Source organism: Plectrocnemia conspersa, unplaced genomic scaffold (assembly GCF_051122295.1).
Source record: "Plectrocnemia conspersa isolate PC_06_02 unplaced genomic scaffold, ASM5112229v1 ptg000009l, whole genome shotgun sequence".
Lineage (NCBI taxonomy): Eukaryota > Metazoa > Arthropoda > Insecta > Trichoptera > Polycentropodidae > Plectrocnemia > Plectrocnemia conspersa.
In genome coordinates, this window is record NW_028277173.1 from 13,164,041 (window position 1) to 13,188,682 (window position 24,642).

At 29.7% G+C, this 24,642-nt stretch overlaps 1 protein-coding gene across 4 annotated transcripts in view; it reads left to right on the forward strand.

Moving 5' to 3' along the window:
* cv-c (RhoGTPase activating protein) overlaps nt 1-24,642 on the forward strand; it is a 257,468-nt gene that overhangs the window by 193,919 nt on the left and 38,907 nt on the right. For all 4 annotated transcript variants that reach the window (XM_088193450.1, XM_088193453.1, XM_088193452.1 and 1 more), the window contains 2 exons: nt 2,118-2,189; nt 23,021-23,169. In XM_088193450.1, the coding sequence (XP_088049576.1) occupies nt 2,118-2,189; nt 23,021-23,169 (221 nt within the window). The remainder of the gene's footprint in view (nt 1-2,117; nt 2,190-23,020; nt 23,170-24,642) is intronic.

The following is a 24,642-nucleotide window of genomic DNA, read 5'->3' on the forward strand; positions in this document are numbered from 1 at the left end:
AGGTTCCTTAATGGGTATAACACATCGTTATGGCATTTTAACTGCTTACACAATAAATATATTTAACATTTCTAACATACCCTTATTTGAAGTGCTGTTGGATAATATAAAAAAATCGTTTTCACTGATTGAATCGAAACAAGTCATAAACATACACATACGTGGATTTTCAATCAAATCAAGCTACCCACATTGACCTGAATGTTGCTTTGTGCTAGTAGCTGAAATATGCACAAAGGGATTCGTCGAATTTGAGAAATTAAATTCACCTGAAATTAGCAATTAGCTTGAAAATATAATATTATTGCTTTAACACTATAGCCAATATGTCACAAAATTGATTTTAAATAAAAACAATTATATAGTATAAATTTATCATAAATTATTTTGACAAATCAAGCTTTACTTTTTATAGAATATAAAAAATTCAAGAATAAAAGATATATTATTTCAATATTGAACCTAATCTGACATGTTAGCATCAATATTATCATTGTGTCATACAAAAACAATACCTGCACGGCTTGAATGTGTCATTTTTCAGTCGAAAATGCTTGCGAATGCGAGTAGAAAATATTTTCACACTACATTATCTTTTCACAATTATATTATACATTTTATTTAAACGCGTTAAAAATATAAAAACGCTTTAAATAATTAAAAAAAATAGCTGTCTATGTAGCTTTTCAGTAAAAAATCTAATTATTCGAAATTAAAAAAATTATAAAACGAAATTTGTACTTCGCGTGATAAATCAAAACTTTTTAATTGAAATCACATGAATGATTCAAAGTTCTTTATATAAATTTAACATGAGCTTATATATTTTATCAAACTAGACTTTGTATATATTGTATAATACATATTTTAATATTGTATGTTAAAATGTTTTTCAAAGGTCGCTTATGTAACTGATGTAACGATCCTTGACGAATTTGATAAAAAAGGCATACGTGTCGAATTTCATTACAGGGCTTTTATGTCGGGATCCTAGAATGTTGGTGGCATGAAAGGATTTTTTTTAAATTTTATTATACGATATACTTTGTATGACTGACGCTCGTCCATATACCATACAAAGGGCCGTTCCTGGGACCTTAATTGAATGATAGTGACAACGGTGCATTGTAAATCGAAATATTATTTTTTTTTATAAATCTTGGGGGATAGAATTTACATACATCCAACTTCTGATCTAAAACGTCTAAAGAAAAAAATACCGTAAACTTTGATGAGAGCAAAGTGATCTTATTGAAAGATGTGTACGTGACGTGACTTTAAACATTTTAAGGCTTCAAACATCGAAGGCGTCGTAAACTTTGCGACGTTTATAAAAAAGTTAAAGTTAAAAAATAAATGGTCGTTTCAGCAGACGATTCGATTTCAGAAATGTCAGGGTGGGACTCGAAAGTTGATATATAATTAAGTGTAAATATTTAATATTTATTTTTATTATTCAGTAATTACGAACAAAATTTAAGGCTATATAAATTTAAATAGTAGCATACTTATCAAGAAGATAAATAACGTATAACACAATTGATACATTTTTTATATATACAATATATGTTTTCGTATAAGAGATTTTTTATAGATCTGTTAAAAGTTGACTAAAAAAATAAAAACTTTTCTATGATAGTTAAAAAAGTTAAATCAACCATTAATGTTACTGAAACAATTAGACAATTAAACGTTATTTAAAGCAAATGTATTAAATGTAAAATGTGTTTATTCCATTAAAAAATATTTAATGAAAATAATTTTTGATTAAAATACAGTTCATAATTACGAATAAAAATAAAAGAAATACTTATTTTTATATTTGCAAAAAATTCGTGCTTCACCATTAATAAATATAAATATTTTTTATATATATATTAAATTTTATTATATCGTTCCATGCTATTATTTGTATATGAAATTGTTTCATACCTATAATATGTGTACGAAATTTTGTTTTTGTCAATATTTGCCAAAGCGACAATGCTCCAATCGTACTCTCAATTGAAAAATGTTTTTTCGCAAAAAACAATTTGCATTAAGAGCTTAAACTGATTGCGATTTCACACACAGTTTATTTATTTTATTATTAAATATCTGTTTTATTTTATTTGCAGAAATCGAAGCTACAGAAGCTTGCAAGTGGTTAAGGGCTGCAGGTTTTCCGCAGTATGCTCAAATGTATGAAGGTGAGTGAAATTTTAAATATTTTTGTAAATTAAAATGTAGATTAACTACTTATAATATATTATATATGCATATATGTACGTAAACTGCTTGGTATATAATAATAATCAACATATTTTCTTTTACAATAAAAAATACTTTTAATTTAATTAAAGCTGTTTTTTAAGCTCTGGAGTATAATTATAATTATTAAAAATATGTTTTTCTGTATAGAGATAGTATTTTATAGTAAATTATGGGTGCTTTGTTAAGTGTTTTTGGTTTTTATTGTAATACTGAACTAAAGGAAAAATATAATACTATAACTATTATATACAGGCTTTAATAAATAACTAAATCATAAATCGGGCTATTGAATGTTTATGACAATAAAAATGGTATGCTTATAATTAGCCGTAAAAAATTAAAGTAATATCAAATTATAGCATAAAACTTGACATATCACTAACCTTTTGAACGCGGAAATCGACTAAAGTCGCCCAATTGATTTTTTTTATCTCTTTAGGCAAAAATCAATAAAAATATGCTTTTCAAGAAAAAACTTTTTTATGAATAAACATAAAATATCATTTTAAGTAAATAAAAATTAAAAAATCAGAATATTTAAACAAAGTATCAAGGTAAAATTTGCATTTTTCAAAAAAAAAACAAATAAATTTTATTTTTTGATTAACGCGTCCAAAGGGCTAATGTAACAAAAAAAATCATATCATTTTTCAGTAGCGATTTTTACACCATAAATTTAACTTTTTGCTTAAATATTTAATAAGCACAATACCAGTTTTAAACAAACTTATTTAAATTTTCATTGTCTATCATAGGCGTCGTCAAAAGAACCAAATATGATTTAGTTATAATGCGATTTAAAAAAAATCGAAAGCCTTAAATATATTTTACAAGTACGGTTTAGTTCAATACAACTAAGGGAAAAATTACCATAATAAAAATGAAAGCAAATATTTTTGTTGACATTGTAAATGTATAATACTAGTATATAATACAAATTTCTAAAATTTTTTTTTAAATATTTCATGCATTTATTTGCACTTTATTGTGCAGGAGATGCATTTTTTGTATATATTGTGCTAAAAATTTAGTATATATTGCACAATTCTACGGAAACCCGAATGCACGCGATATCTTTTTTAAAGGCAACAAATATTTTAATCCTTTCCGATTTATAGCGCATACCTTGTGACTTCAGCTGTCAAAATGTTTCTCATGGTGGTGTATCATTCTAACGAGCAAACCCATTTTTTCATAGACGATTAAAACGCATCCCTAATTGGCCTTTTCACGATTAAATAGCATGAGTTAATCCCTCCAATTGTGAACATAAGAGTGCGTTAACTGAAGAATCTTACAGTAATTTAATTTAAATTTTTTTATGTACGGTATTATTGACGAATATGTTGCATTTATTTATTTAATAGATATCTGACCCTCATGACTTGACAGGCTTCCCAAATGCGTCATGACGTCTTTTATATATAATAATAATAGTTATTTAAACATACAAATACATATGCTACACATTGACATACATATGTATGTAAGTACTATAAGCACACATATATTACAAGTGCGCACAAATGTTTTATGAAATAAAACTCATTTAAACATTTTTTTAATATCCATACATAACCGTTCTTGTATTTCATATTATAATAAAAATCGATAACTTTTGTTTAAAGACCCACAATACCTACACACGTTCCAACATCCTTTCTGTTTCACATTACATTATTAAATTGCCGACAAAACAGGATCCGGATTAACCGTGACCTATATTTACATAAATTTCATTGTATCCACGTATACAATAATGTAAACATTGAACGCTCCAGTTTCAAAGTGTCGATTATAATACATAGGTAGTCTCGCATACCGAATACACATCGGCACGGATTCTAAGGGAGTCGTTATGTTCTGACCTACTTTTCTCCAAAACCGCGCCCTTGCTCCCGGACAGAATTCTGTATGTAAAGTTTCATCAGTAATGCTGAAAACAATTGGCAATTAGGATACTGCAGCGCTATGTAATTATAATATTATATATTTTTATAGTTATGGTAGCTATTAACGGCGGATTAGCGATGCGGGCGTCATTAGTCGTATCACTATTCCACTTACCCATTTGTCAACGTGTGTGTGTATATAAATAAATGTAATAATGCGTGCATGATAATAAGTATGGAACCGGGGGAACCGGTAAAGTACCTGCCAACAGGCGAAGCATTCAGTTGTCAGTCAATCCGGGTCGACAGTTATCAAATGCGCCACGCAGTCTCCCGAAGAATGTTCCGCAGTCTTATTAAATAACTAGTGCGTTCCTCTTGACGATGACCTAACCAACACATGTGGGCTATGTACAATTGAATGCATGATATAATAAGTATATTCCATATATGTAGGTATTGACTACGCTTTGTTTTAAAGTCACAATTATATAAAAAAATATGCTAGTCGTACATAATTAATAATTTCAAAGCTACAGTGAATTACAATATTAAATCAAATGCTATTAGTTACAATAATAAAATAATTTAAAACATAATTAAATCTTGCACATTATAAAAAAACTAAATCACTAGAATAGATCTATAGCTATTACAACTATTGTTTGAAACTATTAAATAATATGTAAAGGGTGCTTATTTTAGAAGAACACTTTTTACAGCGAGAGCCAATTTGATAGCTGACAGTTGATTTGCGCTCAGCTTGCTTTGCCATTTTAGCATAAATAGACTTACGCCAGAATAACGCTGGAAAATTGTGAAAATTTATTCAGGTTCAATTCATGAAACTTACCGTGCGCTACGTCTATTTTACAGTCGACATAAACGTCCATCCGAGGAAGTAATTCGAATAACCTTGGATTTTTTTGCACCAAATTGATAATACGCATCCGCAGAGACGTCGTACGTGTGTTTTTGGGCACCGAAAAAGTTATTTTTGCTGTGGAGCGTAGTATTGAGAAGGACCCGAATAAGTCGATTCTTCCATCCATCTTCGATCCAGAGCTACAAAGCTTGCTGACCGATCACGGAATCATGGAAATTATCTTCCGGTCATATATTGTTTTCTGTGACCATTTCATAACAAAGAAATATTCATTCAATGCACCGGAGAATCCTTGCGTGTTATTTATGAGAGAACACTTTAGTTCAGGTCGTAACGAGAGCCTTTGTGTGATCGCACTATTGTCAAATAATCACTTTTGGTCACAGTAATTACGCGAATTTCAAGAATAAGATCCTTTACAACCGTGGCTCTTTATAGTCCCCACAACCTCTTAGCGCCCGCCTTCTAGAGGGGCGCTGTTTCTGGCGGATGCCAGGAAACGATGGGGTGGGTTCTCCAGAAATAATACGACGATAGTTCTAGCAACTCTCTGATTGAGCATTGTCCTGCGACTATCTTTATTTAATTAATCATCCGTTATTTATAGTATAAATATAATTCGATACACGTGTGAATAATGATAATACATATTAATGCGCAACACGTGTAAATAATTACATACAATTTGACTAACGGGTAACATGTGCCTATAATAATTTACTCGTTGCTATGCGAATTTATTTGTATTCAAATAATATGAGATTATTGAACCCGACCATTAGCAGTAGCTAATTTGACGGTCCCATCAACCTGAAATATATTATAAATGTTTTAATATTAGTATAAAACATTTTATTTATATTACTTTGTTTTGTACGAGGGTGAGACAATTTCAAAACAGCGCTATTGTCCTGTTAATTTCATCATACAAGGATCAGGTGATAGCTTTCTAGAAATAATTTCTGCTAGAGATGAAACCTTTGTTCACTAGCACCAGTTGAAAAAAAGGAATACGATAAATTAATGAATGCCGAACAAACAATGTACGGTAAATATTACGTCTCATTAAATTAGGGTATTTTTAGAGAAGTACATGCCCAGAGAGAAAACATACGCTAATCTCCGATATGTAAATAAATCAAACAGAAAAACTCTGTCTTATGTGTAAACCACTCTTAATTCTTAGCTGTGTAATGCGCAAGCTTTTCCACCTAAGAGAAACTACATATATATGTATGTGTATGAATCGATATTTTGGTCAACTTCCTACTTGGGCTGTTGGTAAAGACACACGCGGTTGGTTAACTTCGTCGCGATTTTTTAATAGTCTCAAAATATCACTTTTTTGTTGTAGACGCATAAAATAATTATACACCAGCGAAAGTCAGGTCCAAAAACAACCATACTTTACATACAATGAAGGGTTTTTTGTTGCTAAATACATATAAAATATTCTCTATTAGCTGAAGTAGCTCATTATTAAAAAACTTTCAATACTTAATTTTGATTAATTATCTCAATAATTTACAAAATTAGATTTTGATTATTTAACACGATATTCATCTGTGAGATTAGATAAATTTAAGTAAACCTAAGATTGATTGAAATTATATTTGTATAATAATCACTAATTCTCCAAGACACAGTAGAAATTTAAAATCACTAAAGTCCATATGGGATTCGAACCTAAATCTTTCAGGTCAATAGTTAGCGAATTTTTCGCCAAATTTACGCATCAGCGTGAGAATCTAATTAGGACGTAAATCAGCCGATAGACCCTTTAGAGTACCTACAATAAAAACAAGGGTACACGAATATAACATGTTTGAAAAAGAACACACCGACGGGTCAGAATATATTTGTCATGCCGTACGAGCATAATTCTGACACAATTCTGACACATCTCAATCGTTCATCAATTTAAAATCTGTTTACAGACACAGGTGATAACTTAGAAACGTAATGGTCACATCCAGACCTGTAATCGATCGTGGCAGCAAAATTAAGTGAGCCCTAAATCTCCTTTTGGGGTCCATGTATTTAAAAACGCTGTTAAAGCCCAAAATAAATATAGTAAATGTCCTTTATACAATGTGCTTCATTAAAAAAATGTGAATTATAAATAAATTTAATATAATACGATTTCACTAAAATTAGTTTAACCCAATCTACACGGTCAATAAATTCTGAAACATTCCACACAACGCGCGTATTTGCATTCCTCGAATGTATTAATATTCACTATATCCGCTTGTACCAAATCGATTATAACAATCAAACCAGAAAGTATTTTCAGCAATTTCCAAAAATATCAACACTCTTCGCTTATGAAAAATAAAGTTCTGACAGCAATTTGATTGTTGGGTGATCAATCATTGTCAGTAATATATTTACTTTACTGATTAATTAAATATATTACCAAATTGATCAATTTTATAATATATGCTATAAATTAAAACATTTTATATTAAAATGCGCTTAATGAATATTACAATATGTAAATATTAAACTGCTCTGTTTTAACTGTTTGATCAACGAAGCGTTTTTAATTTATTATAGGCGCAATAGAAATTCCATGAAAAGCAAATATTTATTAATTAAATTGCATCGACTCTGAAAGCTGTAGAGCGCTCGTTGTTATCTTAACAATTATATAGTATTGTGAGATCTTAAACTCTTAAAGTATTATACATTCAGTCATTATATCACAATTTTAATTAAAGTAAATAAAAAAAATCGAAGCATGTCTTCGTCGCCACTTTTACAGCCGAGACTTTATTGCGGCGCTGCGCTTCGCAATATAGATTACATTTTTACTTCAACGCTTCGGTTATAGTGTTTTAAGCTGAAAAATGTATTAATGCACTTAGCTCGTTAATGAAAAAATATATACTATATGAAAATATAAAGCCAACTGAGAATTTACGACGCCGTAAAGTTAAAGCCGCATTACAGTAAACGCGCTACGACGGACGCATCGCAATGCACTCGTTATACAACTCGTGGCGATTATACAACTGTAATAAAGTAGGTTTGGTTTACTGTATTATAATACGTATATATGAGACAATTAACTTAAGGGAAAATTACAAACGAGCGTCAAAAGGTGAACGAGGCGTCGTGTCGTTAAATACCTTTTTTAAATAAAGACAGACGATGTGATAATTAACCATTTAAATGAAACAGATAAAATTAAGTGAAAGGTTAATTAAAATACTTATTAAATATACTTATTGATTTAAAATAAAATATGTTGAATTGCTTAATCATATACAATTATAATATATTGTAAAACTTGCATTTCGTTTTAACATGTACCATTTGGCGATAAATGTAATATAAAAAATTGGATAAATAAGCTCGTCTCCTAACTCCAAAAAATATTGCAGAATCCGGATTTATATGCATATCTAGTTACCAGTGGCTTTTTTCCCCTTGTTTTTATATTTTTATATATCGTTATATTATTAAAATATCAATTTTATTTGCGTTTAACGATCGATGAATTTCATAAAAACTGTTGAAATTCCACAATTGTTATTTATGAATGATAAGGCAATCACACGCTTTGCACCTGTTAGGCTCTGAAAAATAGAACTGATGCGAGACTTTATCGTGTTGGAATCAAGAAACTCGTTCTAAATCCATTAGGGTGAAAATGTGTAGTTATTATAATTTATTCTAAAAATTAAGTTCTTCATAAATATATTCCCGACATTGTTTACGAATATCCTTTGATGGATATAATACATCGTACATAGCGTTATTATTCGTACACTTGTAAATTAAATTATATAATTTAGATAACACAACTAAATGTACGTTTTCTGGAAATTCTTATAAAACAAGAAACCTTTTATCTGCAAGATTTTATCGTCAGTTGTTTTCTTTTAATTTACTGCTAATTAACATCAATCTTATCCGAGTTGTCCCGATAATTCCGCGCGTGGCTATCCTCTGCCATTTTGTGGACGGTCGTAATTAAACAGCAGTGGAAAGTTTCAAACTTTCTTCAGCCTTAATTACGAACTTGTTGAATATTGATAAAAACTGGAGACTTTATGGCTTAATTGTCTAAAAAGAGAACATTGTTAACCCATATTAATTAACGAACACGTTTTTTACGAGTGAACTGAAACACGCGCATAAAAGGGTTTAAATTCGACCAGACCAATTAAACTGTCTATAAATTGAGCAATTAATTATATGATAAATAATTATTGAATACATTTATATAAGACGGTGTTTATTATGAAAGTAATGTCAGTTATTTTCTTTTAATTCCACCATACCATATCAGGTGAGTGTTAACTAGTTTCATGTCAACGTTATGTACTGTTAACAGGTGCAATAATGCTTTGATATAAACGATAGGAACTATCACATTTCTTTCACAACGTGACGTTTCACATTGGTTTGCTTTGATAATATATTTGTCAAAAGTAACGGTTATTCTTAAGTTATTTCACAATAGAAAACCAGTTTCTTATTGATTGTTCCTATTGTTATAATAAATTGATAAACATTTACTATTATTTATTATAATTCGAATATTGCTTTTTAATGTATTAAATGCGCAATTTCATTTCAGATCTTTGCATATTTATTATTTATAAAAAAAAATATTTAATTAATTATTTATACGGTAATTAATTTTCCACAGAATTCAATATATTTAGTGGTTCTTCTGGTTCTCGATTTAATTTGAAAGGGTTGCAAAGTCAGTCACTTTGATCCTATAAAACTTATATTTGATCTAATTCTCAAGATGCTCATTTCCTGATCTTTAAAAATGCACAAGTGTCACCCACTATTCATAAAAAGGGTGACAGATTTTGCATAAAAACCCATAGACCAGTTGCAGTTCCGGTTATTTTTATTTAATACTTATTCATAGATACGTTTTCAGTCACTATCGTTAAATTTTATTGGACCACCTGTTCCACTGTTACTAACTTTCTATCTTACACCAAAAGAATACGTAATATATACGAATTTTGTGAAGCCCTTTGACAAGGTTTGTCACGGGTTATTAATTAAAAAATTGTCGGGCCTCGTTGCTCGGATTATTTAGCTCGGTTATTCTCTAGTTATTTGAACGATCGTAGTTTATAACCTGTGGCGGTTGATTGTCAAAATATTATATTACACCTTCGGGGGTTCCTCAAGAGTCTGCTTTCCACGTTATTCATTAATGACATAAATATAGCAGTTACACATTGATATTTTCAAAAAAATAAAACTATTCTTGAGAAATTTTAGTTTTGAATTCCAAAATGTTTTCGAAAATTACGTTTTATATTATTTATAGTGGCACTATGATCCTAATTTATTTTGTATAAATTATAAAATTGACACTCTATGAAGTTATGTAGAGTTATAAATTTTTAGATGAGTGAAATAAAAGTTATAATTTAATTAAAAATATTATTCCGTTCGTATTAAAATGATTTATATACGACTTATGCATATTTTTGTAGAATAAAAATATAAATATAGTATATATAACAGTGCTACATTAATCATTTGAGTTAGGTGTAAAAAATACATTTTAGCCTTATTTATAATCAGACACGTTTCGAGTTTTTACCTAAGTAATTTATTTTTTTCTAAAAGACAAATTCCGTTGTCTGGAAAATATCAAAAATGGTGTCACAATTTTTTTAAAACGCATCTCAAAAAAACCATCCCATATTTAATATGTATATATATTAAATATACGAGTAATAAGATGCTCCCTGTCATTATTTACTCACTAAAAGCTTTGAATTATTAACGGCAAAAATAATTGTAAATAACGAAGAAAATGCGCATCCCTAAGGCATTTATTTACACAGCCTTCAATATTATCTCATTAGGTGGGTAAGCATAAATTTCGAGATAATCACAACACACGTCATCTACTACTATACAGAAAATATTAACACATTTTAATGATTATATAAATATCTTGCCTAGATATTTTTTAATGCTAGATATATGTAGAAGAGGGAATGAGTTAATTACATTTATCTTGTAAATAGACTTCAATTTAAATTTTATGTTTATTGCCTTTCCGTATATAAAAATTGTTTGCGTTTTAAATTAGACGTTTCTGTTCGTGGGTTTTATAGATTTCGAATCTCGAATCGTATCAAGGGTTCGTTTTATATTTACGTTTGCGAAATATAAGTAAAAGTTTATATATGTATGTGTGTGTTTGTATATACTATGTTTTCATGGAACGTTCATTCTTGATTCTTATTATTGCGTTGGGTCCATTTATGGAAAAATGACATTTTAAAAAGCCGAAACCTGTATTTTAAAAAGGCAAAGGGAAAACTCTTGAGCGTGGAATTGGTATGTAGGGGGTCTGGTAAATTACTTTAGAATACATTTTATGATAAGTCAGTTATTTAGTATTGTATTGATCTTATTTACAGCAGAGCTTTTGGTTACGCATTTTAATTATGATTTTCATATTTTTTGTATATTAAAATTTAAAAAAAAAACTAACAAAGCTGAGCTTAACGTGAAATTTTATATAATTTAATTTAAGCTTTGTGATATATGTTTTAACGACTATGTTGTATATGTAACAATGCCATTAAAAAAGCTCTTGGTATTAGTGGAGCTTTAAAGTTTTCCAATATTAACCCTTTATCAGATCTATCAAAGCAGTACCGCGTCGCAGTGGAGCTGGTATTCTTGACGCGGTTAATGACCATATTAATTTTCCATACATGAAACTTTATTTGTACATTGACTATACTTTAATAAAATCAATATATATGTACATATATTTAGACGATTCTTAGTGTTTTTCTAATAACCTAACAAAATTCCTCTTAAATTCATTAAGTTCATATTTTTTTCCATCATCTTTCATTTGGATGATGTTCTTCGTCTCTTTTTTTGTTCCCTGCGACACCACACGACATTTAAAAATGTCGGTTATATATGTCTCGGTCGCCACGGGGGCACGCGTTCATTCATCAGCGCCAGCATAATTAATTATTTGGTCCAGCGGTGATGCTGTTGCCCACGTGTATGAAAAATATGCCCCCGTCAAGGTTCCATATTATTTAAATGGACCATCGTCTCCGATGTCGACCACACAATTCTTGCATTTTGTAATTAACGTTTGCATTGCATGGGCGTTTCACAGAAAGTACCCACGAAGGCTTTTCTTTATACGTATATTATCTCAAGGGCTTCAAAAAAACGCTCACACAAATAAATGAATTTAGTAAATTTTTACATTTAAAAATAATATACGATGCATTTGCTCCAGTTGCGAAGTATGATATTATCATACAGACAAACATATAAATTTTAAAACTTTTGACCTATAAAACCAGAGTGCTAGATGTGTAATTTTACCTTTTTGAAAGTACTTAAAAACGTACGTTAAAGGTTACTAATAATAAAAATGCTCTACTTCAGCAAGACTCTTAAAATGTTAATTAACTTTACTAGTTAGTGTCCTAATTTGTAAAGCAGTACGTTTGCGTAATATAAATTATCTCATATAAAATATTACCTTATTGAAACATGAATTATCTCGTCCTCTATAAAGTTTCAAAGTAATATATTTCAATGAGTGCAATATAAAGTCTTAGTTTATATTGATATTGTTATATGTATTTTATATTATTATTAATAAAGTACTAAGCGCTGAAATAAATTACTTAACTCTATACACTTACAATTGATATTGCATTATGTACTACATTTTCTGTGGCTTTAAAAAGTTTTCCACTTGAATTTATTCATGTTTATGACGTGCTTTACAAATAGTATCTACAACATTTATACAAACATGTCTCGTGCAATATGTATGCGAGTAACGGAAGAGCTAAAATGACGATGATTTATATTGTTGGTAAACGCCGCAGCATTTTGATATTCCCAAAACGAACAGACAATACTATAAATCATCCTAAATTTGTACGTCTTGAAGTCGATAGTACATTTTCATCAAAGCAACGGTCTCATAGGACATTTCACGTATAATATACGAGTAAGATTGACAATAGTAACATTTATTTAAAATATATGATACTTATCGATACTTGCACTTTGTATGTTCAATATATGACAGTTGGTTTAAAGCTTTAGAAATTAAACGTCACGTCTACTTTCAGAGATTTAAAAGTCGCAAATCGAGAAAATATTGAATTTCCTTCATTCTTGTGCACATATCGACGTATTTCTCTCTCTCTCTCTTTATCAAATGTCACGCTCGAGAGGAAATGAAACTTTTCCGTGCTGGAATATTATTTTTGCAATATTAACTCACCTCAGTTACGCGGTTCACAAAGAATTTACATAGCCGTAAAATATTGGCAAAGGGCACTAGAGAACAATTGGGTCACTGGTTTTAAACTGAGGATAACGTGGAATCTAATTAAGACCTTGTAAAGAAACTAGAGCCTCCATTTCCTTGCTTTACTTTAATTGAACCAATGCAAAAGCACCCCAAGGGAATATCGAGACGATGAATAAGTTTTTTTTTATTTACAACCTCTATCAAGATTAGAGTTATTCAATTTAAATGTTAATTTGCTCTCTTTATAGGTGCGAAATGCTGTATAACTATCTTATATGGATGAATACTACAATATTCTTTGAAATTCGTAAAACAGATTTTTCGGTTATAATCAAGGCTTTCAATAGCGAAGCATATATTTTACAGTACTATCATATTTTGGTATAGTATAACAGTATTTTTTAATGGTAACAAAACTATATACTTAGATTAGTGACTAATAGAGACAATACTTTGCTTTAACATTGTGTAAATAGATTTAGTAATTGATATATTTTTAATTTATATAATATTTAATATTTTATTACGGAATAAAAATCTATAATATTAGAAATACACACATCCGACAGTTTATTTCCTCAAATAAACGACTAATTAACACCCCTCCATCAAAAGTTTCCTGTTGTTAGTCATAAGTTCAAATGCTCTTCATATTTTATGCTCTACTATAAATGCTTAGCCTTTTCGGAATTCACGGCAACTCGAACTTTCGAAACTTGCGCATGTTTTACTCTACTTTGTTCGGTTTGAAAGCCAAACATGTCAACCGCACTGCCGAAACGCTAAACGACTCGTACGATAATGTCAACATCGTCGGCATACCTTAGCCAAGAGACAATAGGCTTTCTTGTAATCCCTGTACTTACACAACATTTCTGCGAAATACAATTAATCCGCTAGCAACAAGTAAAACCTTAGAGAACTACCTATAAATACATGTGTTGATGTGTATACATTCGCATTAAGAAACCATCGATATCGATATAATATCAAAGGGTCGTAATTTGTTATATTTACTTTGATATATTTTTTTGGTTGTAGTATTCAAATATAGTATATATTAAAATTAGATTCATAACCATTAATATTTATCGTATCTTATTTATGACAATCTCTCGTCGAATACATTGTATATTCAAACAGATTGCATTAAATCGATTTCTAAATTTATCAACAAGGCTAGTCAAGCGTTGGTAAGTATCGTTGACAGTCGTTGATCGAATCAGAGTGTGTGACAAGTTTGACTTTCTAAGCTCAACAAAGACATAGGAAAATGTGCAACGCACTGTCCGCGTGCTTTACAAAACGAGGACCGGTTCGTTTCTCACGTGCTCGCGTTTACTTAATTACTGCGATCGTATAAATGGACTCTTAATTATTCTCAAAGCATCTCGTTCAACTTGTGAGAAGCCGCCGCCTAAGGAATTTTTAAAAGTTTTCAACAAATGTCTGCCAAGGCAACTGGACCAATTTCGCACATGTTGGAAAAATCGCGCATGAGTCACAGTTTCCTAATCGTCCAGATAATTGGGCATTTATAAGGTTGATTCAATAAATAAATGCCGACATTCTTATACGTATGAATATGCAGCTTTTTCTTGCTATATAATATTAAAATCTCATTTTGCAACATAATTTATTACATTAGATTCACATTTGAACACTTCGTGTATTATCTAGGTCAAAATAAAATAAATGTCATACCATGTTTTACCTGTCTTTATTTCTAACTCTTAGTCTTTTCCACCATATGACAAATCTGTGTGAAAAATAAAACACTTCTAATAATCAAAAGTCCACTTAAACACATTGCATTTATTAATGTAGGTTCAATTTTAATTTATTGTAATACATATTGAATATTTCATTGCATTAAGGCATTATTGTTTATCGATGGTTTTCATTAATTCGAAATGAGAATTCACATTTATGGATCGATCTACTTCGATTGATTACAGAGTGTCGAGTTACAAAGGAATTTTGGGTTCCCATATTTATAACCGAACCGTAAAAAATTGTATTAACAACTGTTGCTAGTTTACATTTTTTATTTTTCTAAGAAGATAAAGATAAAAAATTAAGTTCGCCGACAGGCACATTTTAGGGAATATCTCTGTGGAAAACCCCTATATATTTTTGGAGCAGTGTCTTTTGATTTGATTATAATTCTTAGATTTTCAATAAAATGCAAACCTATTAAAATATTAGACATTTTTTTGCAATTCAAATACTTGTTTGTCATGTTTTTCATGTGTTTATGCTTTATTTATATATTATGCGTTGTTCTAAAGTATTTTGGAAATTGATAAATTTCCTAATGCTCAAACTAAGTGTTGACACTTACATATATTATTAATGTTTTAAAAATAATGAACATTAAATTAATGTTGCCATAATAAATGATCATGTAGTTAAAATGTAATCCATAAAAACAGGCTAATAGATATTAATTCTGACCATTCAATATATTGTACGTACTGACGATTTTTTTATAATGAATTGAGCATTTAATGTAAATACTGATCATTAAAATTAAAATACTGTAAAAGTCTATTAAAATATTGACTACACACAAACCTTTGATTAGTGTTCCGCGACGCGAAAAAGGTTGGAAAACACTACTCTAAATATACATACGTGATTTCTACCTTTTGAAATTTACGGTCTAATACGTTTGGGTTTGTTTATTCGACTAAGCTGAATCTCATTCCAATCATATTATTTGCTTTGCAATCATTTGGCCTATTATTTTGTGAGTACTAACTAAATTATTATTTATTTCGTCTCAAATACCTATGTTTTATAACATTACTACAATTAGCGATTTTATAAACCTTATTTTATATATTATATATGTATTAACATATTATAGCAAATTCACATAAAATAAATATAAATATAAAAATAATATAATAAACGTGTTTGTATTATAGTTTTTTATTTATTAAAATACCGAGAAAAATTACATAATTATCAAATAAAATATTTTGTTACAAAATTTTGCTTCAATATAGCTTTTCACTCTGTTTCAATATCCATTTACCAATAAACGTAATTATAGCATGTATGAGAACCTTAGTTACTTTTTGAACAAATCTGATCTATTTTTAAAATCAATAGTAATAATAAAACGTTTCATATGTTATATTTGAAACACATTTAATATAAATTTTACATGACGTGACATTTCAACAATCTACTATTTTTTAATAAAAAAGTATCTAGAATGCATCATAATTCGATTATCTTAGCTTTCTACACTTATGCCACTTTGTCGATGTATCGGTTAACACTCGAACGATTTTATTACCCATTATGTTGTACTTCGTTAAAACATCTCAATCGTCTCATGCACTTCTTGACCCGTAAACTGTACGACGAACCCAAACAAAGGATGCCTTTCAATCGATAATCGAAAATTATCGCATGGAACTAAATATACTTATTTTGACACTTATGTTATAAATTAACCATTAAAAATAATTACCGCCAAACATGGACACAAGTAAATAATAAATTATGGCCCTTTTCTGGCACTGATAAATTAAAATCCGTGTCGAATAACCCACATTTGTATTAAATCTTTGTGTTGCTTATATTTTTCACGCTTTCTTCGATGTATTGTTGTTTCGAACAATGTAATAAACAATATATGATTAAATGGGTCATATAAGTTAACATTTTAATGTTTTTTTGCTATTTAAACAGTTAAGATGTTTTAAAAAAACACAAGTAATCTAAGAATATTTTTCACAACTCGATTAGATAATATCTTATTAACTAATATTATTATATTTAAAATAAAAACATTATTGTTAGAAAAAAATACAGGAAGCATATGTTTTTCTTGAATATATATTGTATATATAATATTCTCTACTAGCTTATTATTATATTAATATTAATACTAACTATGCCTAGCTGGAATTTAGTAAATCATCTCGATATTTATCTGTGAGATTAGGAGAATCTAGGTAAACCTAATATGTGATGATCAATCGGAATTATAATTATATAATAATCATTAACACCCAAGTCTTTCAAGTCAATAGTCAGCGACTTATACCACTCATCTATGGTGCAATGACCCATTATAAAAAAAAACAATATCTTGGTAGTGCATTTATGATAATATAAAACTTATTGTATAAACAAATTTGATTTAAAGGTCATTCAATTTATATTCAGTAAGCGTTTCATTGTATATATAACAATAAAAGTTTATAAAATATTTTTTTATTTTTATCTGTTTTTGTATTGCTGAGCTCTTGCAGAAAATTGTATGTCACTATATATTTTTTCAAACTATTCTAAGAGAATTCCAGTTTTGAGTTCCGGTATGTCTACGCAAATCACTATATAATGCCGTTAGAACCAGGATGTCCGCACTAGCCGACTCGCCTATGGCTGTCACCATCCAGCTCCTTAATTACCCATTGATATGTTTATTATTATGTAATTGTATATTTTTTTTAATTGCAAAATTGTAACCGTTACCAAGTTAGTTACAGATTTTCTTACCTAATATATTTTATTTTGTTATTTTATATGAAAGCTTATTAGGGCATACAAATACATTCTGAAGCAATTCTGATTAATAATCCGTGTTTGCTTTTCCGCGAAATAAACTTTATACAATTTTGATGATTTTAAAAAATATTTTTTAGGCAGTTTGCTTTCTGAGTATCACATCTTGAACAAAACTTATTATTTATAAAAAAAAACCCTTGTGATATCATTCTTTACTGAGCTTCCAAAAAATATTCCAAAAAATCTAAGATATTCCTTTAGCGATCAGATCAAAGAGATTTCCAGAAATCTCCGATCGTGGAAGACTCATCTCTTCTAGCGATGATGTCATTTGACGTTGGGCATACACACATCAAGATGCTCTTGTGACTCGCTCCGCCAGACTGCTTGCCTCTGGCGAGAGAGCTCACTTGACCATTACAGTGACCAGATGTGTTCCTTATTGAAACAGTGTCTTCTGCAATACATCTCAAAATCTGCCATTCGTGAAATTCGAACGGAATTCGATTTCTTTTCGTGACGTGTCAACAATGGAACCCTGCGAGAGGTATTTAAACCAACGTAAGCTATATTCATATGTAATCAAAAATATTTATATAGGCAATAATAGTAATTGAACTCTTTAAAAAATATATATATATATATAAACATGTTTTTAAGTTTGTATTGTCGTGTAAAATAAAAAAGTAAGCATGTTACAATATGGATCATAAGGACTATTTCTATATTAAAATATTTGAGTATACATAATTTAATATAGTCAATATTATCGATATATTTATATATTAAAATGCAATTGAAATTTTATTTATTTTAATTGAAGTGCAAAAATACTTTTTCTGAAAAAATATCACTACATAATTAAAAAAATATTTTTTGAACGCTCCAATTTATCATTGTCTAAAAATACAATTATTTATGTCCATCTACAATTTTATGTATTACATTTTATTTTTTATACCTAACCATTTATATATTTTATAGCAATTAAATAGTTAACTAATTAAGCAAATATTAACTAAACAATTGCTTGCTTTTCTAGCAAGCAACGAGCATTTTAATCAAAAATCCAATTTTGTTCTACGAATAACACGTTTGGGTATAAACTAGAAAGCCAGGTATCCTACGTTATATTAATAACACAACGTATCCAAAGTTGATTATAATTAAAACATTAGCCACGTGCCATTGTAAAATCTAACGGTTTCATTCAACAATGTTTTGTGTGGTATTGAAACATCAGTTTATATAATTTAATATTATTTACGAATTCTCATGAGTTATTTTATTATTTTTTCAATTTAATTGCGCAACGATTGAATAAAGTGACAAGTGCGTCATGGGCACGCACAATTTTTCGTTAAAATGTGATGCATGTAACCTAAAGAGTTTGTCACGTTGTGTTGCGTAAATGTAACTAAAAACACGTTTAACAAATTCGAAATGATCTACTGTAGCACATTTTGTGCGACAATTTAACCAACGTCGACGTCTGCCGAATTTGGTTTAAATTTTGTGACTGATTTATATTATTTCCAATAATTTCATAAAATGAAACTCCTGGCCTTAAAAGGCCCTGCGCAGAATTATAAGGGTACGTATAATCAATAATCTCCGAAAAGTATCGTCTATGTTTATTTTACATTTGTTATTAATTTTCTCTTTCTTCTTAAGCTTATCCTGACATGAAAAGTATAAAAAATTGAATCACACCAAACAAAAAATTTAAAATACCTGCAATTTTATAATTGCATAAAAAAGTTGAATATGTATTCATTATTTATATGTAATAATTTACATCTTTGTGTTAGTTTACATAATCGAATCAATATTTTTTCGGCTTCTATAAAATGAATAATATAGTCATCAACTTTCCACAGTAATTTATTAAAATTAAAATCGTAAAAATGATTAAAAGGAATCAGATTGTGTCACAATTTTATTACGTATATTTTGATGCAAAATTCATGCAATCACTTTGCTTTCCTACTACTACAAAATATATATATTAGTCTTACATTTGCTTTTTTTTAAATTTACATTAAATATAAACCGCATAAAAATAGACTTACAGTTACTATATAATTTATAATTAAATTATTGGCAGCTAATAATAGGAGCAGCAGCTCTGCAGCATCTCCAGATAAAATAACAAACAATTAAACGCGACTGTAATAATAATATTTATTTGACCATGTTCCGATTTTCCGTCAATTGAATGGTAGATGCGGCCCTGAATGCAACAGTTGCTTCTTATTTATCAGAGACTTCTGATGCAAAAACTCAGCGGCTAGCGGCGCGGATAATCGTTAAATTGCTTCTGATGCCTGTGAGTCACGCTGAAGTGGAATACTCGCTTCTTGGGTATAATATAGTTCGAGTGGTTTAAAATCGGCATCCGTTTTAGCATTAGTGCAATGGACAGGAATTTTATGATCGCACATAAATAGATTTAATGGGTAAACATACGATTGGATGGCATTATTTCCGCATTAAAATCATGATACAGAGAAAAATAATATTTGGGCTAATATCTTAAACTTTGTCCATTTATATTGGTCCATTTTGTTTTTAACGTATGTGCATATCTTTTTATAATCATGATTCCTATGTGTTTGTATTATGCATGAATACAGTAATGCTTGTTTTGTCGGAAATAAAAAATCGGTTTATATTTTTTCGTTCAATACCGAGTGCTCTCAGATTTGAGATGTGTTGGTTTTCATTGAATTTTTTATAGGACCGAGAGGGGATCTTTTTTCGCGGAATTCGATATGGCGGACGAATAAATTATTTAAATATTTCAATTGAATCTTTTCAAGCATTCCGCATATGTAAATATGCATTACAAATAAATTAGAAATAAATAAGTCTTTCGTATCGACATGTCTTTGTACACATAATATTTATACTCTTTTCAATATTCGTTTTTGAACATATATTCTTAGTCTAGTCATTTTTCATTCGGCTAAACTGCCACGAAACATTTATAAAATATATATTATATAAATTTAATATGAACCATGTTGTTGTAACATAGTGTTTTTTTATAAAAAAAGCTTAACTTTTTATCTTGCTCATAATCGTGAAACAGTCTTGTGTCTGTATGATGTTCAGCTCTTTGACTAGTTTATCTTGAAGTCTGTTGCATGACTATAGCATAATTTCATAGAACAAATTTCCTCCCGTTTTACTCATCTAGATTATTTATATCTAAGTACATTAAACTCTATCATAAATAGCAATAAAACAAATAAAACTCGAACATTTCAAAAAGGATACCGCTTTTATCCTCCAGCCTTGTGACCTTTTATATTTTCCATCGTCAGATTTACGCCACGGGCTCTTTCATCCAGAAAGGGTTTTGCGGTTCGCTGAACCACCCTCAAAGTGGAGACTATTTATACAGGGGGCACGGTGAAAAGCGATCCGTTTGTCGCGTTCTCCCTTTTTAAACTAAATGTGCATGTATATATTGTATGTGACAGAGCAAACTGAAGCTCGACGTGTCCTAATTATCCAAAGTCTGACACGAACTTTATTCTACAGCTTAACACTCCGCTAAAGTTTCAAATAGTCTCACTACTAAGATATAACCTACTTAATATTCGCTCAGGTGTTAATTTAAATTAAACCATGAAATACGGCATAAAACACATCAAATCCGTACGAAATATGTAAATGAACATTAACGGATTCATTGCTTTCGAATAAGCAAAAGCTTTGTGCTTATTTTAGTGTTAATACAAACAAGCTGGGAAATCATAAATAATCTGATAATCGTAAATAATGCGTAAATTTTACATCTATGAAAATGATTATATTAACTAATATAGATGTCACCGATTCTCAGACTGAAAATGGTGATAAATACTTACTTGTTGGTATTCATTATATCTGATTGACTTACTCAGTTGGTATAGATTTATCCCGTTGTAAAACATTGGGCTTATGCCTGTCAAGTTACAACAAAAGATTTATTAAATAAATAAAATACTGTAATCTAAAATTATTTTATAAATATCATTTTGACATTCGGACTTCGGCTTTCTGTAAAATGTCCAAACGATATTTACATCTTTCTTTGCTTCCGTTTCCTAAAAATATAATACCACGAACAATTTCAAGCTACTTAATTAAATATGCAATTTTATATTATCATAATAAAATTTCTAGTCGTTATATTTTTTTAATCTAAAATTATATTTGTGACATAATCTGATTTATAATAGTACTAGTTTTGCCCACAGCGAATTGATATTTTCGAACAACTTTCGCCTCAAAATATCTTCGAAATCCTACAGTATCCGATATCTGCATTTACGGAATTAAATTTCGAATCAATAAACGTTAAAATAACTATCCCTTATCGTTTTTTGAAGTGCGTCAAATGCAATTATAATAAAAATAAAATCCCGGCGTGAAATTGCGCGCCAGGAATTCGTTTTCACATACTAGTCATGATTGTTGGACACGTTTTAAATGAGTCTAAAAACCGCGAACGTGATCTAGGAAATCCAACTATGGTCAGCAATTAATGACAGCTTATATTATGTAGTGCTTTTTTTATGACGGCCATTAGTTGTCACGTTTGTCATAAATCATTATAAAACTAGAGAGACAAACGTCGATATGTTATAATAGTGGTATTTTTTGTTGGAAATTTATCACATATTTTAAAGCTTGTTTACTAATACGTCAATCAGACACAAACTAAACAATTATTTCTCTTGATTCGTTTAATAAATAAAAAATAATTTTACCTACTGCCCTCAATAATATTTCAAAGAAATCTGGTTCTTTAAATATTTTTTACAATTAATACAAAGTATATATATACGTATGAAGTACATTGATCCAAAATTACATTAAAGCATAATCAATCAAAGCAAACGATATGAATTTTTCGAAGCGCACGTCACTCCAAAATTTAACACTTGACGTCATAAGCGATTCATTCGCAGATATTTGCATTCAAAAGGCCGCGAATGAATGAGTTTGAAAGACTTATTATAAAAGATTAACGACTACAAACGAATATAATAATCTAATACATAACTTTAACCAGCCAGACAAATTAATAGTCATAGATAGCCATATAATATAAATGAATCGAATAATAAATTTTATTTTATTTTCTCTTTACAGATATGCAGTTTCCCATAGACGTATCTGGAGTCCAGAGCGATCACCCGTTTTTGGATGCTGATTCAATTCAATCGCTGTTCAGAAGGCTGACAGCACTCAACCGGTGTGCAAATATGAAGCTGGAGCACCAGCATGCGCCAAAACACACAGTGAGTACTATTTTCAAGTTGTTCATAAAACATAATGGCCGATGAAAGCAAAGCTCTAACTATTCTCTTAAATAAAAATTATTCCCCACGAAATTTCTACAGTATAATCATGTGTCTATATAGCAAATACTTATACGCCAATGCGTATTTTTCTGTTTGAGCCTCAAACGAAATTAGAAATTAAAGAGCGTCAACGTAAACACATATATGTAGTTGACTTACTCCTCGATTTTATTCGTTCAGAATTTTCAATGCCTATTAACAACTCAAAAGGAAAGAGTTGTATAATAAAATGCCTATACCTTTCGAAACCAGTATTGAGTGACTTAAAAGTTCAAAGTAATTTTTTTATAAAATATTTATTAATAATGCAGAATACGCCAGATACATCTAGTATGTAAAGACACGCTTTAAGCATGTCTTTATTCTTTCTTTTTTTCGTTTCTTCGACTCACACATAATTCTTTACTTTATTCGCCTCGACTCATTAAGCACGAATGTGAATGCTCTATTAAGCACGATTCTATTCTCATATCGTATAATTGCCGCTTTGATTTTTTGTCAATACCAATCTTTAGTTTAATGATCAGCTAACAATATTTATATACATATATATAATATATACTACATTTGCTCTTTACTTTAACTTCGCATTCAAAAGAATACCTGGAAAAAAGAGAAAAAGAAATACAAATTCCACCTATCATTAATTTATTGGGGTGTCAGTCTAAAAGGTCAAACACGAACTTTCAATAGCTTCACAATATCGTGATAAATGGATGCTGTCCTCCCGACTAAAATAGCCGCCCAACTATTTTATTTAACGCACAACAGTACCTTTGATCTGCCCCTTTCTATTTTATTGTATAATAATGTAAAAATATGAAGCTTATGGATCGTTGATAATTTATATTTTTAATTGGTCTTCGACCGTGGCAAAATTTATTCTCGGTACATTGGTTAATTTTTCATTGAGCGTTGGTAATTTCGACCTTTTCAGCGTCTTTGTCACATTATAACAGCTTTCGGTCCTTCGGCAAAATTGATTAAGACCGTTTGACCTTTCTGAATATAGAATTCATCGGGCGCGAGTCGAGCGTGATCAGCGCCCTTATTTATTTTCCAACCAATTGAATTGAACGTTGCCACTGATCTATGGCGGTTTAATTAAAATTCAATAGCTGGTGTTGATGCAACACCTTTTTAAGTGTATTGTTACCATAAACGCATTTTCAAGCAATATTTCATCTTTTTTTTCTCTCCCATCGATTGAGTTTAAAAATAAAGGAAAACGAACCATAAAAATATTTACCAAAACTCATCTTTTCCGCATTGACGCATCGAATTGATATATGCCAGACAGCTTTCATCTCTCATTTTTCAATGATCCTTGAGATTGACCGTCAATTTTATAAAGAGACCAAACGCTACTTTTATTTCGCATCGCGCTCATTTCAGTGCACGTCATTGCCG